Genomic DNA, 15,139 nt, shown 5'->3' with positions numbered 1-15,139 from the left:
AGACCGAGAGGAATTTCCTACAGACAACACTTACAGGACCTTCTGCCATGACAGGAAAGAGGCATTCAACAGTGCCTACGGTGCGGTCATGTGAACCAGACCAATGTAGAGATGCCATCCCAGTTCCACTTCCCTATCGCGGCTGGAATGCCACAACATTCTCCGTTTGAAGAGATCTTGCTTTTGGCTTAATATTAGTTTAGTTCGGAGTGTTTCTTCATATATAACTAAGCCTGGGTGCACATGTATCACTTGTGTCCACCCATTGGGATTATGCTTGAATCGAACACAACTGACGTCATTTTGGTGCATTTAGTGCAGTGTCTGGCATCCATAACCAGACAAAAAAAAACCACCGTATGCAACATTTATATGACTGGCGCAAAGATGCATCAAACATCAAAACTGATGCAGTGGATGCCATGAATGATCCCATAGAAAATGATAGGATCAATTCTAGCATCAGTTTCCTTTTGCCGTTTCACTACAATGCTGGAGTGAAAAAAAATATAACAGAAGACAGAATATATGAAAACAGGTTTTGCAGTGGCCCCCCAATCAGAAACCATAATTAATATAGACCCTGAATCCGACCTCAAAATTAGAGGGGTTTACTGGGCAAAAAGTATTGATGACCTCAGGATAGGTCATCAATAGTTAATTGATAGGGACCCGCCGCTCAGGATCCCCGGCAAGGATTGCCCTTTCCTCTGTCAGTGCAGTGGAGACGGACGTCATTATGGGGAACAGGAGAGGAAGTGCCATAGATGGCTTTGCTTTAAAATGGGAACTGTAGAAGCTATTACACTTCCGAGCCCAATATGCCTGAAGTGTAATAGCCTGCTTCATCTCCTGTTCCTTTCAATGGGATTAAAGCTTGCTATGACACTTCCTATTCTGCTCCCTATAATGATGTCTGGCCCTGCAGTACTGATCAGCTCATCACTGGGGATCCCAAGTGGCGAGTCCCTGCCGATTAACTATTGATGACCTATGCTAAGGATAGGTCATCAATAGTTTTTGCTTGGAAAACCCCTTTATTATAAACCCCTTATCTAGCCTCAAAATTAATAGAGACCCCCAGATCGAACCCCATAATTAACACAGACCTGCAGATCCAGACCCAAAATTAAGAGACTCCCCTCCAGATCTGACACCATCATTAAAACAGATAATAGACACACTGAGCCAGGTCAACCCCAAAATTAAAAGAGACCCCCAGATGAATACAGCCCAAGTCACCTTTCATAGCTCAGAGAATACCTTAAAAAATGTGCTCACCTTTCCTCACTCTGCCTGGGTGCAGCTCCCACCGCTGTGTGCATACTTTGTGTGCCACCACTGATGCCGCTACAGTCCTCTGGGTCCTCTTCCATTGTGGGCACTGTGCCACGTCATGACACTGATGCACACTACTTCCTGACGTGGGTGATGTCAGAACACAGTGCAGCACTGGCACCCGGAGCAAAGGAGGACCAGCTGGGAGCAAGGAGCAGAGAGCAAAGCAAGCCATGTTCTCTGCTTCCTGGGATTCCTGTACAATAAGCATATCCATCGCTCATAGAAGTGCTCATAATTACCAATACAATTGCACCCCCCCCTCTCACCTATGGCAAAGTGGTGCCCTATGCAGTCGCCAACCCCTCACCTCGGCCCCGTGCAGAGCCCCTATTTTTGCTGTGTCAATAGACATAATGTTATGTATACAGGTCAAATAAAATAGAGATGGGGATCTACTGACACTTCCCCTTTAAATGCATTTGGGATAATAGTCCTGTAGTTGAAACACACATTGGAGAAACAATGAAAGCCATCAATCCTTATTTTTTCCTAGGTTCATCGTGGAATTAAAGGAATTGTGCGTGATGTACATGGACGCGGTATAGAAAGTGCAATAATATCTGTGGAAGGCATCAATCATGATATACGTACAGGTAGGTCAGTCATGTCTTACAGGGGGATTACTGAGTTTTTCACCTTGTGACTGGGGCACATTTACTGGATGGAATGGGGGCTCCACATGCCCGCTACTGAGGTCTGCATTGTACTAGTTCCCAATGCCACATGTGTATCAAGTAGTACTGGCCACAGAACATGATACATTCTCTTTCCCTACCATCAGTTATGATAACTATTTTAGCCCTTTTGGACTTTGGTTGACCAGTGAGTTTCTTAGTGGTTAGAAAAATTATTTTATAAAGGTACTGTAGTGGCCCAGAGTTGGGGCCCTACATCACTTATCTAGCTACCTCATTTGGTGTGTGTATATGTAAGTATGTGTGTATTGTCAAATGGGTTAATTTATGTGTATTGGCCTAGACCGGTCACAAAAAGGTAAATGTCTGGTGTCTTCTCTGACTAACCTGGGTATGAATGAGCACAATTCACCCTAACCCACCCTGTCCCTTGTCAATCCCCCTAAACTAGCCCTGGGATTGGAAACTTCCTTTAGCTCAGGATTGGTTAGTGGGGAAAGTATAAAGGGTCAGAGCTTGGGTGAGTCTGGGGGAGAGAGAAGGAGAGTGGGCAGAGTCTGAGCTGAAGTTAGGTTGGGCCTAATGTAAGCTGGACCAAGTCAAGCAGTGCCTTGGGAATTCAAGTCATCGAGCCAGCCGCAGGAGAGTCTTTTTCCTCCCTACCAGAAGGCATCTGAGTCAGGGCAGACCCCGCGCAGCTGAAAGGTAGTCAAGCTGAGTAACCGTGAGTTTATCTCATCCCAATTGAGTCACAAGTCAGGGTGGCCACGAGCGAGCCTGCACTTGTCCCTTCATTCTTCCAATAACCATCCAGCGCAGCAGCCTTCTAACTTAACCTGTCGCTTTTATCCTCCAAAAGAGAGAGAATTCAAAAATCTAATATGTCGTTTCATGTGTGAGAGAAGAACTGTTGAAGTTTCTACTGCCTGCTAAAACTGTCAAGTGAATTGTAACCTGTCATTTTGCAAGAGTCAGTAAAAAAACTGTGTGCCTCCGGTTTTACTAAAGTTCTTTGGTCTGGACTCTTTATTTCACCATTGCACCATACTCAGAGGCACTGGCGTCACGTTAAACTTGTACCATTTGCTGTCACTAATCACCTTTGTGAAATATGTCTACTGCGCGAATCATTATTCCACGCAGAGTAGCCACCATTGTGACTGGGCCTGAAGTAGAATATCCACTCGAGCTACTTCTGCTAACCTCAGCTCATTGCAGTACTTTCACACAGGTGACAGTTTTCTGCCAGAACGCAGTGGAACTTGCGGTCCTGTGAAAAATTCTGCACCAAAACATGCATGGCTAACATGCGGATTTTAATGTGGAATTGAAAATGGCTTAAATCTGCCTGCACTTCTGCATCAAAATCCACATCTAGCTGTTTGGGCTTTGGTGTGGATTTCTGCAGCAGCAAATTCCGCTGTGTTCTAGTGCAATAAAGCTGGTTTCAGATGAGCGTATTTTAGGTCCGTATATGGAGAAAGTATTACGGAGCTGATATAAACCTATGTATCTATTTACATGGGGACATGGCCATATTTTTTACAGCTAGTTGTTAAAAACGCAGCATGACCTATTTTTTTGCTTTTCTGCCTCCTTATTGCTATTATTTTCTTTTGGGCAACTATGGATTAGAATTTGTCTAGGAGAAAAGATCAAATAGTGATGAAATACTGATGACATTTGGTTGTAACGCCATTTGCAAGATGTCCATATTACGGATCCGTGTTACAGACGTATTTAAATACACTCGTCATTCTGTCCATCTGGTAGACACCTACAGGTTGCTTTCACATGGAGCCAAATTTGTCCCCGCAGACATTTTTCCATCACAATGTTATCCCTATAGGGCTTGAATTCTATTAAAATCCGCACATCTTTACTTCAAAACCGCAAAATTGAATTCTGCTGTGGAATTAAGGATATTTTGCAGAATCATTGTTGCAGATTTGTAACATATAGGGCATGTAATTCTGCAGAAAATAACCCAATAATTTCTGCAAAACTTTCCATTGAGCACATTCCACAGTTAAAAATTAGAGATGAGCGAACGTACTCAGATAAGCACTACTCGTCCGAGTAATGTGCCTTATCCGAGTACCGCTGTACTCGTCTTGAAAGATTCGGGGCGCTCCGCTGCTGACAGGTGAGTCGCAGCGGGGAGCTGGGCAGAGCGGGCGGGAGAGAAGGAGAGAAAGATCTCCCCTCCGTTCCTCCCCGCTCTCCCCTGCAGCTCCCCGCTCCGCAGCGCGTCCCGAATCTTTCAGCACGAGCGGGGAGGTACTCGGATAAGGCACATTACTCGGACGAGTAGTGCTTATCCGAGTACGTTCGCTCATCTCTATTAAAAATGCAACACAATCCGCACTATTTAACAAAATCCACAACTGCTTTGCATCCTGTGGACTAATTCCGCCACTGTAAAAGCTCCCTAGGGGATTTGTGGTGTCCTGCAGCAACCGAGACATGAGGCACATGCTGAGGAGATGGCGGAGGTAGAGATGGCACTTGTCACGGTGGCTCTATCAAACTCCTCCCCAGAGGAACGTGTACGGCCTGAGCTAAGGCACCACTAGGCCTCTTCCAGGCAACACTGGGACAGCGGTTAGCTGTGTAGTGGACTTGAGAAGTTGTCACACGTGACACCACCGTTCCTTCACACCGTTGGTTGTCCGGCGGGAAAATAATAGAGTCCACACACAGTTATATTTGAATACCTCAATCACTGGGAACGGGCAGTGACTGGCACTTTACTTCTCTAATGCAAACTTTTCACACCAGTGCAGGAAGAACAGTTCAGAAAAGGTCAGGGAGGAGAACACAGGATGACACTGGGTCTACAGTCCTAGTTATCTGTATGACTCCACTCCTGGACACACACACTCGGGGACACAGGATGATACCGAGCCTACAGTCCTAGTTATCTGTATGACTCCGCTCTGGGACACAGGATGACACCGGGCCTACAGTCCTAGTTATCTGTATGACTCTGCTTCTGGACACACACACTCGGGGACACAGGATGACACCTGGCCTATAGTCCTAGTTATCTGTATGACTCCGCTCTGGGACACAGGATGACACCGGGCCTACAGTCCTAGTTATCTGTATGACTCCACTTCTGGACACACACACTCGGGGACACAGGATGACACCTGGCCTATAGTCCTAGTTATCTGTATGACTCCGCTCTTGGACACAGGATGACACCAGGCCTACAGTCCTAGTTATCTGTATGACTCTGCTCCTGGACACACACACTCCGGGACACAGGATGACACCGGTCCTACAGGCTTAGTTATCTGTATGACTCCGCTCCTGGACACATACCAGAGGTGGACACAACACTCCACTGACACTCATTTGCAGTTAGTGGCTTAAACACTGCATGGTAGGCTCCTTCTTTCACTCGCTCTCAACGTAGGGGTCCTGGGATGGGAACATCAGGGTAGGTCTCCTTAGCTTCCATTCTTCACCACATGGGGGTTGAAGGTACTACCATGCAGCCGGCACTCCACTCCACACTCAACTGTTGAAGCAATGGAACTCTCTCTCTGACTCCTTGCAGACATATGTATATCATGCAACATCACATGACAAGACAGTTTGATACAATTTCCAGACATATCCCAGCCATTCACAGACATTAACCTCTTACATGCTGCAGCTGTGCAATACATATAAAGAAAGACAAGACAATTTGCACAGAGCATGCACATAGAAGACATGACCATTACGGAGGGGCCAAATATATAGACTTCGGGCCACTGCAGATCTTCCACATGGGATGGTATTACGCTGGAGGACTCTGCCTACGAATTTCGGTTTAGAATTTCTTGTGCATTGCAGTGCATCATGCAGCCTATTCCGTCACATGTGAAATGTACCTTAGGGATCTTTCACAGTATTGCAGAATATGCCCTCCCGGACTTCTGCAATACAATCCGCACTGCTAACTGCAGAATTTGATGCAGAATTGTCGGGATTCTGCTATTTTCAATTCTGCACCAAAAGTCACACATTAGCAGGTCAGACTGGTGCTGAATATTCAGCAGGAGGCCATATATTCTGTCCTATGTGAAAGGTCCCTAAACCGCAGAGATTTTCCAGTCAGCTGGTAATATCTTTCCAACTAAGTAATTAGCAACGATACTCATCTGGAGCGAGTCCAGTGTTGGCTCATACTGTGGAGGTCAGCTGGAGAGGTTCTCAGGAAAATCGTAGGGTAGCAGGCGTGCCTTCCTCTCTTGTGCCATTAATTAATTTCACAGCAACCTCCAGTGTTTGCAGAATATCGCTCCTACCTGGATATGATGATAGCTGGCCTAATATTTATCTGGAGAGTTATAAATGACCAGAGCTCCATCCATGGAAACTCTACTGCAGTCCTGAAATCCACTTTCAGATATAATGGCAGAGATTGGCGAACGCTTTTAAAATGTTTATTCAGGTGGTGAACTTTTTTTTTTATTAATCATCCTTATCGCATTCTCTCATATATATATATATATATATATGTGTGTGTATATATTATATATATACATATATGTGTGTGTGTATATATATATATATATATATATATATATATATATATAAAGAATAACGGAACCTAACCCACCCAAAACATCATATCACTGCCTATCAGGCGCCCATAGACGAGAAATGGGTAAAAAGAAAACCAACTAGCAAGTAATAGTCTGTTAACCCCTTTCACTCCCAAGCCATTTTTGTTTTTTTTCTTCTTCACTTTCATTTCACTGTGTATAAAGCCCCATTTACACGCACAAACGATCTCTCAAAATTCATCCGTTTCTGACAGTTTTGAGCGATCATTTTGCATTAGCTACTAATGGGCTAACTAGCCCATTAATAGCTTACTAGCTTCATTTGCAAGTATTTAGAGAACAGCGGGGGGGGGGGGGGGGTCTGTCCTCTAAATACATGTCCATTGTTCTGCCGCGGGCTGCCAGCTGCATACAATATTATCAGCACTGCCTGCAGAGAACTCAACATGCAGTCCCTGCTATCAGGGAGGATGGATTTCATGTAGACCAGAAGTCAGTGATGAACGAACAGTGCATAGTAAGTGCATGATGGGCGCGTATTTACATGCAAGGACTGTCTGGTTTTGCAGATAAAACTGCAATAACCTAAGGTACTGAAAAACGTTAAAAAATTTCAAAAAGCGATGAAATAAAAAAAAAAAGCAAACTTCAATTTTTCTCTTTTGGGGGTCTTGTTTTTACGGCGTACACCGTGTGCAAAAGTAGCATGATAACCTTATTCAGTACGATTATGATGATACCAAATCTATGTAGTTTTTTTGTTGTACTACTTTAAAAAATATAACATTTTTGTAAGGAAATAAAATTTGTTGCCATTTTCTGACCGCCATAACATTTTTATTCTTCCTTCAACGGCATTGTGCGAAGGCTTGTTTTTTGCGAAACAACCTATAGTTTCTATTAACGTCATTTCGGGATACATATGATTCAGTGATCACTTTTTTTTTGTTTTTCTTGTAAACAGGGTGACCAAAAGAGCGCAATTTGGCCCTATCTGTTTTTCATGTCTCGTTCCCTACCAGTGTGTAAAATATCCGATTGTTCTCTTCCTGGTGTGTCCTGGGTAGAGATGAGCAAATCTACTCGGTTCGGGTGTTTTTGAACTCGAGCACCGCTTTTCCCGAGTAATTCACTACTCGGACGAAAAGATTCGGGGGGCGCCGAGGGTGAGCGGGGGGTTGCAGAGGGGATGGGGGGGGGGGGGGAGAGCTCCCCCCTGTTCCCCACTGCTACCCCCGCTCCACCACGCCGCCCCCCCCGACGCCCCCCAAATCTTTTCGTCCAAGTAGTGAGTTACTCGGAAAAAGCGGTGCTCGAGTTCAAAAACACCCGAACCGAGTACGCTCGCTCATCTCTACTCCTGGGTATCCAAACAGCTGCACACCTATTCTAACATCATTCTGTGTGAACTCTTCTGCAGTTCTTCCTCCCAATCCTGTTTCCTCGCCTGTGCCTCTCTTGCACTAACTGAGCATCCCAGTTTCCAAGCTACACCTATTAATATTTGCTAGGATACATAACTGGATCCGTCTTATGCCTGTGCTGGCACGTCAAAGCATTTCTTACAGCTTATTACCCCTCCGACCTTCAGAGCTCCTGGGACCCGGAGTTACAACTTCTCTGGAAATATCTCACATTTTAATGACTTTACCTTATGGAAAGCTATATTCATCCTCTCCCAGCCTCTACCCCACCTCTGGCACGGACAGCTCCCTTTATAGCGCTCTGTTCTTGAAGACCCTTTGGTTGCATAATAAGTCCAAGCTCCTAGCAAGGCCATAACGCATTATTTCTTTTGGATTGATGTCAATGAAACCTTTCTAATGTCATAGAATAGAGAAGATGAAAGAATATAAAGGCACATGAGATAATACAGTATTTGCATGCCAAACAAAACCTGTTTTTACATAACTTTCCTACTGTATAAAGCGACTCCATAAAACTGTGATAAGCGACTCTTCTGTATATGATGCGGGCACTTATACAAAGGTCTTCAAATGAGAAGTTCTAATTTAAAAATTCAAATAAGGAAGATGGAACAATACCCCTGCAGCGCCACCTATTGGAAGGTAGCATTCCAGCAAGTCAATGTCAGACTCTAGATACAAGCCTTGTAACAATGACTGGGAATTGAAAGCCAAGCCAGAATCCATACACAGACAGCTGTTTCGGGGTGTTTGTCCCTCATCAGTGTGCAGTAGGTTTCTAGCTTGGCTAGTGAGGGGCCTATGATGTTGGTCAGGAATGCTATCTTTTCTCCTTAGGGAAAGCAATGAGTGAGGAGACTTATTCGCATATTACCCAAAGGAGCATGAATGGCCTTATAAGGGAGATGGAACAATACATCTGCAGCAGTATTGTTCCATCTCCCTTATAAAGAGTTTAATATTGACTTGCAGGAGTGCCGCCCTCCAATAGCCGGCACCGCAGAGGTATTGTTTCATCTCCCTTATTTGCATATTACCCAAAGGAGCATGAATGGCCTTATAAGTCTCCTCACTCACTTACGTTCTAGGTGCTCTCCCTAAGGAGAAAAGATAGCGTTCCTGCCCCAATTAAAAAATTGGCAGAAATTGATAAAAAAAAATATAAGAAACCTACTAGCGCTCGTTCTCATCGGCGTTTTAATTTTCTGTATTGCTGTTTTCTTAAAGGAGCAGCAAAACGGGAAAAAGCGGATCTGTTTTACTTCCCATTGATTTCAGTTATGCTCAGTTCAGTTCCCTTCAGTCCGCTTTCCATTTTTCAGGTCTGCAACATTTTTTACTGCTAAGAAAATGGAAAGGACTGTTCCATTTTTTTTTTTACATTATAGTCAATGGGTGACGGAACTTAACGGAAAAGTTTCTGTTTGTTTCCGTTTCTGTTGTACGTTTAACGGATTCATCTTTAGCGCAGGAGGGAAGAAAGACCGAAGGAGGCTAAATGGATCCATTAAAAATGGATGTAAACGTTACAAAAGGGAAACAACCTGATAGAAACGGTCTATTTTTGACAGATCTATCTATTGGATCTGTTTAAAAAATGGCAACTATGTTTTCTGTTTAGGGCTCTTGCGCAAGAGAAACGCAAGAGTGCAAGAGGCCATTTTAATTCTGTTTTGCTACAAATTGAATTTAAAGAACAAATCAGTTAAAAATGGAAAGTAAAATGCGGATGCGCTAATTGGATTTATCCGTATGATTTTTGGTGACTTTTTTTTTTCGATGTCGTAATCTATATATTAAAAAATCCTAAATTCATACAGTTTTCACACTGACCACTAAGCCTAGAAATAGTCTGACACTTCCTGTTCTGTAGAAAAAACTTTTCAGCAGACATCTTATTCTCATCACAGACAGGACTTCAATGAAAGTTAACACATACCGTATATTCCGGCATATAACACGACCTTTTAACCCCCAAAAATCTGCTCTACAGTCGGGGGTCGTCTTATTGCTGGGTATACAGTTGTCTGAAAAAAAAAAAAAAAAGAATACTCACCTCCCGTGGCGCTGCTGCAGGCTGTCTCTCCCCCATGCCGGCAGAGCATTGCTTTCTGCAAGCGGGGCTTGAATGCCCCGCCTCCAGAAAGCTAATGCTCTGATTGGCTAACTTAGTCTGGCATTAGCCAATCACAGCCATTCATGACGTCATTGAATGGCTGTGATTGGCTAACGCCTGACTAAGTTAGCCAATCAGAGCATTAGCTTTCTGGAGGCGGGGCACTCAAGCCCCGCTTGCAGAAAGCAATGCTCTGCCAGCGTGCACGAGGAAGCGAGAGCTTGCAGCAGAGCCATCGGGGGTCGTCTTATACGCCTCGTCGTCTTATATGGCAGAAAATACGGTATATATGTATATCCCCCTCCCTGCACGTTGACCTTTGCACAGGTCACAGAGCATGCCCACGACACTCTCCCATAGAAGTCAATGACTTTTCTCCTGTCCATTGTGTCTAAGTCTAAATATATAGAGGATAGATGATAAATAAATGATCCCTGGGGGCCTCACTGCAGGGACCACCAATGATCATTAGAGTAGGAGTCACGTTTCCCTCCTTCCTCCTCACCATTGGACTATGAATGCCCTCTTACCCCTTAAACCAGGCAGTTTGCTCATTTGCCACGTGCAGCTACTGTACATTGTTTTGGCTCTAGACTGTTTGATGTCCCTAAAATGAAAGAGAACTCACGGTCCTTACATCACAATGGCTTTCTTGGAAACAAAGTCACTGGAAGTCTCTAAATAGCCGAATTTAATTATGTCCAAAACTAACCTATTTTCATCCGTACCTGCATATCTTCAGCACTGGAATGTGCATGTGTGTCACTAATGTGCGGCCCTCTCCCTCCATGGTAAAGCCCCAGGCTCCTATGCAGCTCAGGATTAAGTATATATTTCCCCATGTAATTAACAGTTGAGTAATTAGAACCTTACAGTAATTGCTGGGACTGGTTCCAGCCACCACATGCTGAGTGCATCCGCTGCCAGGATTATGTTAAACCTCCCACGCTCTCTTCTGCTTTTCCCTTCTTGAAAACAAAAGTAGTGAAGTGATATCTTATTCACTGCTGCTCCGAGATCTGAAGATGAAGAGATCTGTTCTATTCTCCAGATTTTTATTTCCATCCCCAGATCTGTTTGTTTTAGTGTTTTGTGTAGTTGTGCTTTTTCATATTTATAATTATTTGGGCAAGTTGAGTCTAGTCTATACTTATGTCTTGCACTTGACTATATTCTTCCACTAGGCAAGATGGTTGAAAGCTTGCTCGGCTCTTTCAGAAATTCCTGTGTACTTGAATGTAGAGAGAGGACCCATCCGGTTCAGCCAGTCTACATTTGGATGCAGCCATCTAACCATGAGGAAGACTTCCATGTATCAGACACCTATGACATATCCTGTGGATGTGCCATAAGTGACAGTGCTGGGGTATACCCTGTAAATAGGTTGCAATAGGTGATCAGTCTGATTAGTGGGGGTCTCAATGCTGAAAGCCCCACCATTCCTGAGAACAGGGGTCATCACTGTATGCTGACTGCATCCAACGGTAGTGATGTGGGGACTGAATAGAGCGGTGGTCACACATGTGCAGTTCATTTCAATAGTACTGACAGAAATAGTCAAATACAAGCACTTGGCTATCTCCAGCTGTCCTATTGAAGATGAATGGAGTAGTGCTACGCATATGCATCCACCATTCCATTCCATCTGCTCAGTGCACCCCCCGCAGTCCGGGATACTGGACTCCCCTCTCTTTGGATCATTGGGGATCTCAGTGGTGATACTCCCAGTGATCAGACTTTTATCTATAAAAGTCTATTTTGATACAACCTCTTTAATAGAACAAGCATAACATATTTCCCAGCATACTGTCCATTATAAAGGATTTCAGGGAATTTGATATTGATAACCTACCCTCAGAATAGGTCATCAATAACTAATTGGTGAGGATCTGACTCCTGGGGGAGTCGGCCTCTTCCTTAGCCCATGATGTCACATCTGTCAGTCTCGTAGCCTTTCCAATGAATTGGTCTGAGTTGCAGTAACAGGCTCAGCCACTATAAAATGTACGGTGGTGTGCTCTTTAAAACAGCTGATTGGCAAGAGTGTCAGGAGTCAAACCAATAATCTGATATTGCTAAGGATAGGTCATCCATATCTGAGTCCTGCATAACTCATCACCATAACAGTATGTATCAGAACTTACTACCCTCTTACTCTTGATCTGCTCTCTGCTGAACTATGGTGTTATAGGTGGTGCTGCTGAGGCACCGTAACATCCTCCCAGCGGAGCATTGTGAGGTTTTTTTATGTCTCCATATGCCTACTATGTGGTGTCCACAAGAAAAACCTATACCCTTCATGTCCCATGCTATAGGCCTCTCACTCAGCCAGATAGAAATGTATTCTACACTAACAAAAGGCAAAAAACCCTGGAACAGCTGTCTGTACATGGTTATCTTTTCCTTATGGAGAAGACTCTCATTTTGTCTTCTATTTCCAATCACGTTACAAAGCCTGTTAGAAGGTCGGACATTGACTTGCAGGAAAGTTGTCTTCTAGTAGATGGCACTGCTAAGACATTAAACTATTTCCAATTTGCGTACTACTTCCCAGAGGAGCATTGCATGACCTTTTACATCTCCTCACGCCTAATAGGTGAACCTATACCCTGTCTGACCAAAGGTGTAGCATTCAATGGTATGCATAAAAAAAAAGTGGCATCATAGCTAAGATCAAACTGTGTTCATCATTTAGGTGCTGGGTTTTGCCACCCATAAGAGGAGGGTCCACTGCTTGTTTTCCTCCATGCCCTTTCTAGGGTCCTTGAGCCCATTCCTCATTCCATTGTTTGCTATCAGCACAGGTCTTCTGTAAGAAGTCCTGCACACACAATAAAAAGTGAAGGATACTAACCAAGGCAAATCCTCTTCCATCCAATTATGTAAAAAACTTTAGTAAGTCTAGTAGAACCTGTTTCTATGCCAGTCCAGTAGAGAAAGGCATAGTACAAGACTAATAAAACTTGTTTTATATGTCCTTATGTGGCCTTGTTGATTCAATGTCCCCAGTTCTAGTTTCTCACAACACATTTTTGATCGCACTTCTTTTGGATAAGGTTAGAAAGCACAAGTGGCAGCAGCTGGCCTACTTATTGGCTCATGCTGGCGATGTGCCCAATACACAGCTAAAGAAGTTCAGGCATAGCTTAAACTTCTCTGCCCTCGCACATACTTCATCATCGGCACCATCAACCATTCTTTGATTCCTCTCATCTTCCCCATAGTAACGGCATTGGACTGGCTCTATGATACTAATGATTTTCAAGTTGTCCTTATTTCATACGATTTAGGTGATAACATTCTACATTTATATGAGAATTCCGAGATGGAATGTATATGTATTATGACTCTTAGCTATGCCAGTAGTGACTGTGATGTTCTAAAATGCTTCTCAATTGTTTTTGATCATAGCAAACGATGGAGATTATTGGAGACTTCTGAATCCAGGAGAATATGCGGTAACCGCTCGAGCTGAAGGCTTTACACCCTCCACCAAGAATTGCGCTGTGGGATATGAGATGGGAGCCACCCGATGTGACTTCACCCTAGCCAAATCCAACCTGGCACGGATCAGGGAAATCATGGAGAGGTTTGGGAAGCAGCCAGTCAGTATGTCTCTGCGACGCAGGAGAGTCCGAGTCAGGCAAAGCCGTCATTCTTAGAATTTGTCTTGGCTTTGGATATTTAGAAAAAGTCAAGTTGGAAACAACATACATTGGCCAATTATAATTAAATGGTTGAATGGACTGAAGCGGTTGAGGATTTGGTCTCCAGTCATCCAGCTAATAAATAGGATCGTCTGAGATCCCCTTCTTATTATGGCACCATATGACAATCGTAAGCTTAACGTCTACAGATCCGGAGCACTCCTTCCTCTTAGAGCTGTAGGAATCTCTCAAGGACCCTTAGATCTTGAGTTAGTCATACTGTATTATAGACCTTCACCATTACTATATGGCAAGAGTAACGTACAGGTTATTGGAACCCTGGAAATAGGTCTTCAGATGTTACATCTGGTTGCGTTATGAAACACTTTAGCTACAATTTGACAAGAACTTTAGATCACTTCTTTGTACTTTTGAAGACTCTATTTTCCCTACTATCTCTCGCTCTATAGTTCCTGCCTGCTTTGATTCACTCCATGACCAAGGAACTTTAAGCTCATCTAGATACATAGGCCAACAAGGTATTTCCTCCGATAAGATGGTCTTACACCCACCCTGCAATTTTCAGTTGACGATTGGGACCGGATCCAAGTTCTACCTTTGAATCCAAGTTCTACCTTCGAATATTGGAATATGCCAAATATGTATTTACTAGTCAAGAGCACCTTAAGCCATCATCACATCTAAGTTCTACAATACTTTTTCTGCATTTAGTAAGGCAAAAGTCAGATTTCACGGGAAAGTGGAAAAAATGAGAAGAATATGAGTATTGGCAACTCGTCTCAGAGCAGCACAAGGCTAGAGCCATTGTATCCGGACTCAGACTATACTGATGATGATATCATTTTCTTTCTGTTGGCTTTATAATTGTTTCTCTCAAGTGACTGTTCCTAATTTACATGCTACTTAATCTGTTTTGTTTTCATGCTGGATAATGGCACGCGAGACATTAATCTGCTAGCTGGTGGCAAGACCGTACAGCATTTCCTGAATGCAACCCTTACAGTAAATTCTCGCTCTTTATATGAAAATACATGTCTAACGTCTGATATCTTAGAAATAAAGGCAACTGGGAATACAAGGCTTTAAGTGTCTCTTGCAGTTGAAACAAAGGTGTTTTTCACAGTTTTTTCGATTTGTACACAAGAACCCTAATGAAAGTTTCCACCTTTTAACATTTTGTATGGAGGATGCTGAATAATGTCTTTATTTGCCCTTCTAGCGGTTGGAGCTTTACTTTTAGGATTCTGAGGTCTGAGTTACCTGCGAAGACATATAAGTGGGGGGGGGGGGGGGGGGGGTTACGCAGGACAACTATCATTCCAATAGTAACGTAAAATAGTCACTACAGCGAGTTGTTTGTGTGATTTTACACCCAGCGATTGTTGTT

The 15,139-nt window shown here is 43.6% G+C and overlaps 1 protein-coding gene across 2 annotated transcripts in view; it reads left to right on the top strand.

Annotated features, from left to right (window-relative positions):
* CPXM2 (carboxypeptidase X, M14 family member 2) overlaps nucleotides 1-14,830 on the top strand; it is a 107,909-nt gene extending 93,079 nt beyond the window's left edge. For both annotated transcript variants that reach the window (XM_066601163.1, XM_066601162.1), the window contains exons 14-15: nucleotides 1,835-1,934; nucleotides 13,496-14,830. In XM_066601163.1, coding sequence (XP_066457260.1) covers nucleotides 1,835-1,934; nucleotides 13,496-13,746 — 351 coding nt within the window. In that variant the 3' untranslated portion in view covers nucleotides 13,747-14,830. The remainder of the gene's footprint in view (nucleotides 1-1,834; nucleotides 1,935-13,495) is intronic.
* The last annotated feature ends 309 nt before the right edge of the window (nucleotides 14,831-15,139 follow it).

The sequence above is a fragment of the Eleutherodactylus coqui genome, chromosome 4 (assembly GCF_035609145.1).
Source record: "Eleutherodactylus coqui strain aEleCoq1 chromosome 4, aEleCoq1.hap1, whole genome shotgun sequence".
Taxonomy (NCBI): Eukaryota; Metazoa; Chordata; class Amphibia; order Anura; family Eleutherodactylidae; genus Eleutherodactylus; species Eleutherodactylus coqui.
Note: the sequence above shows the minus strand (reverse complement) of the source record. Positions and strands in the feature narration are given on the sequence as shown.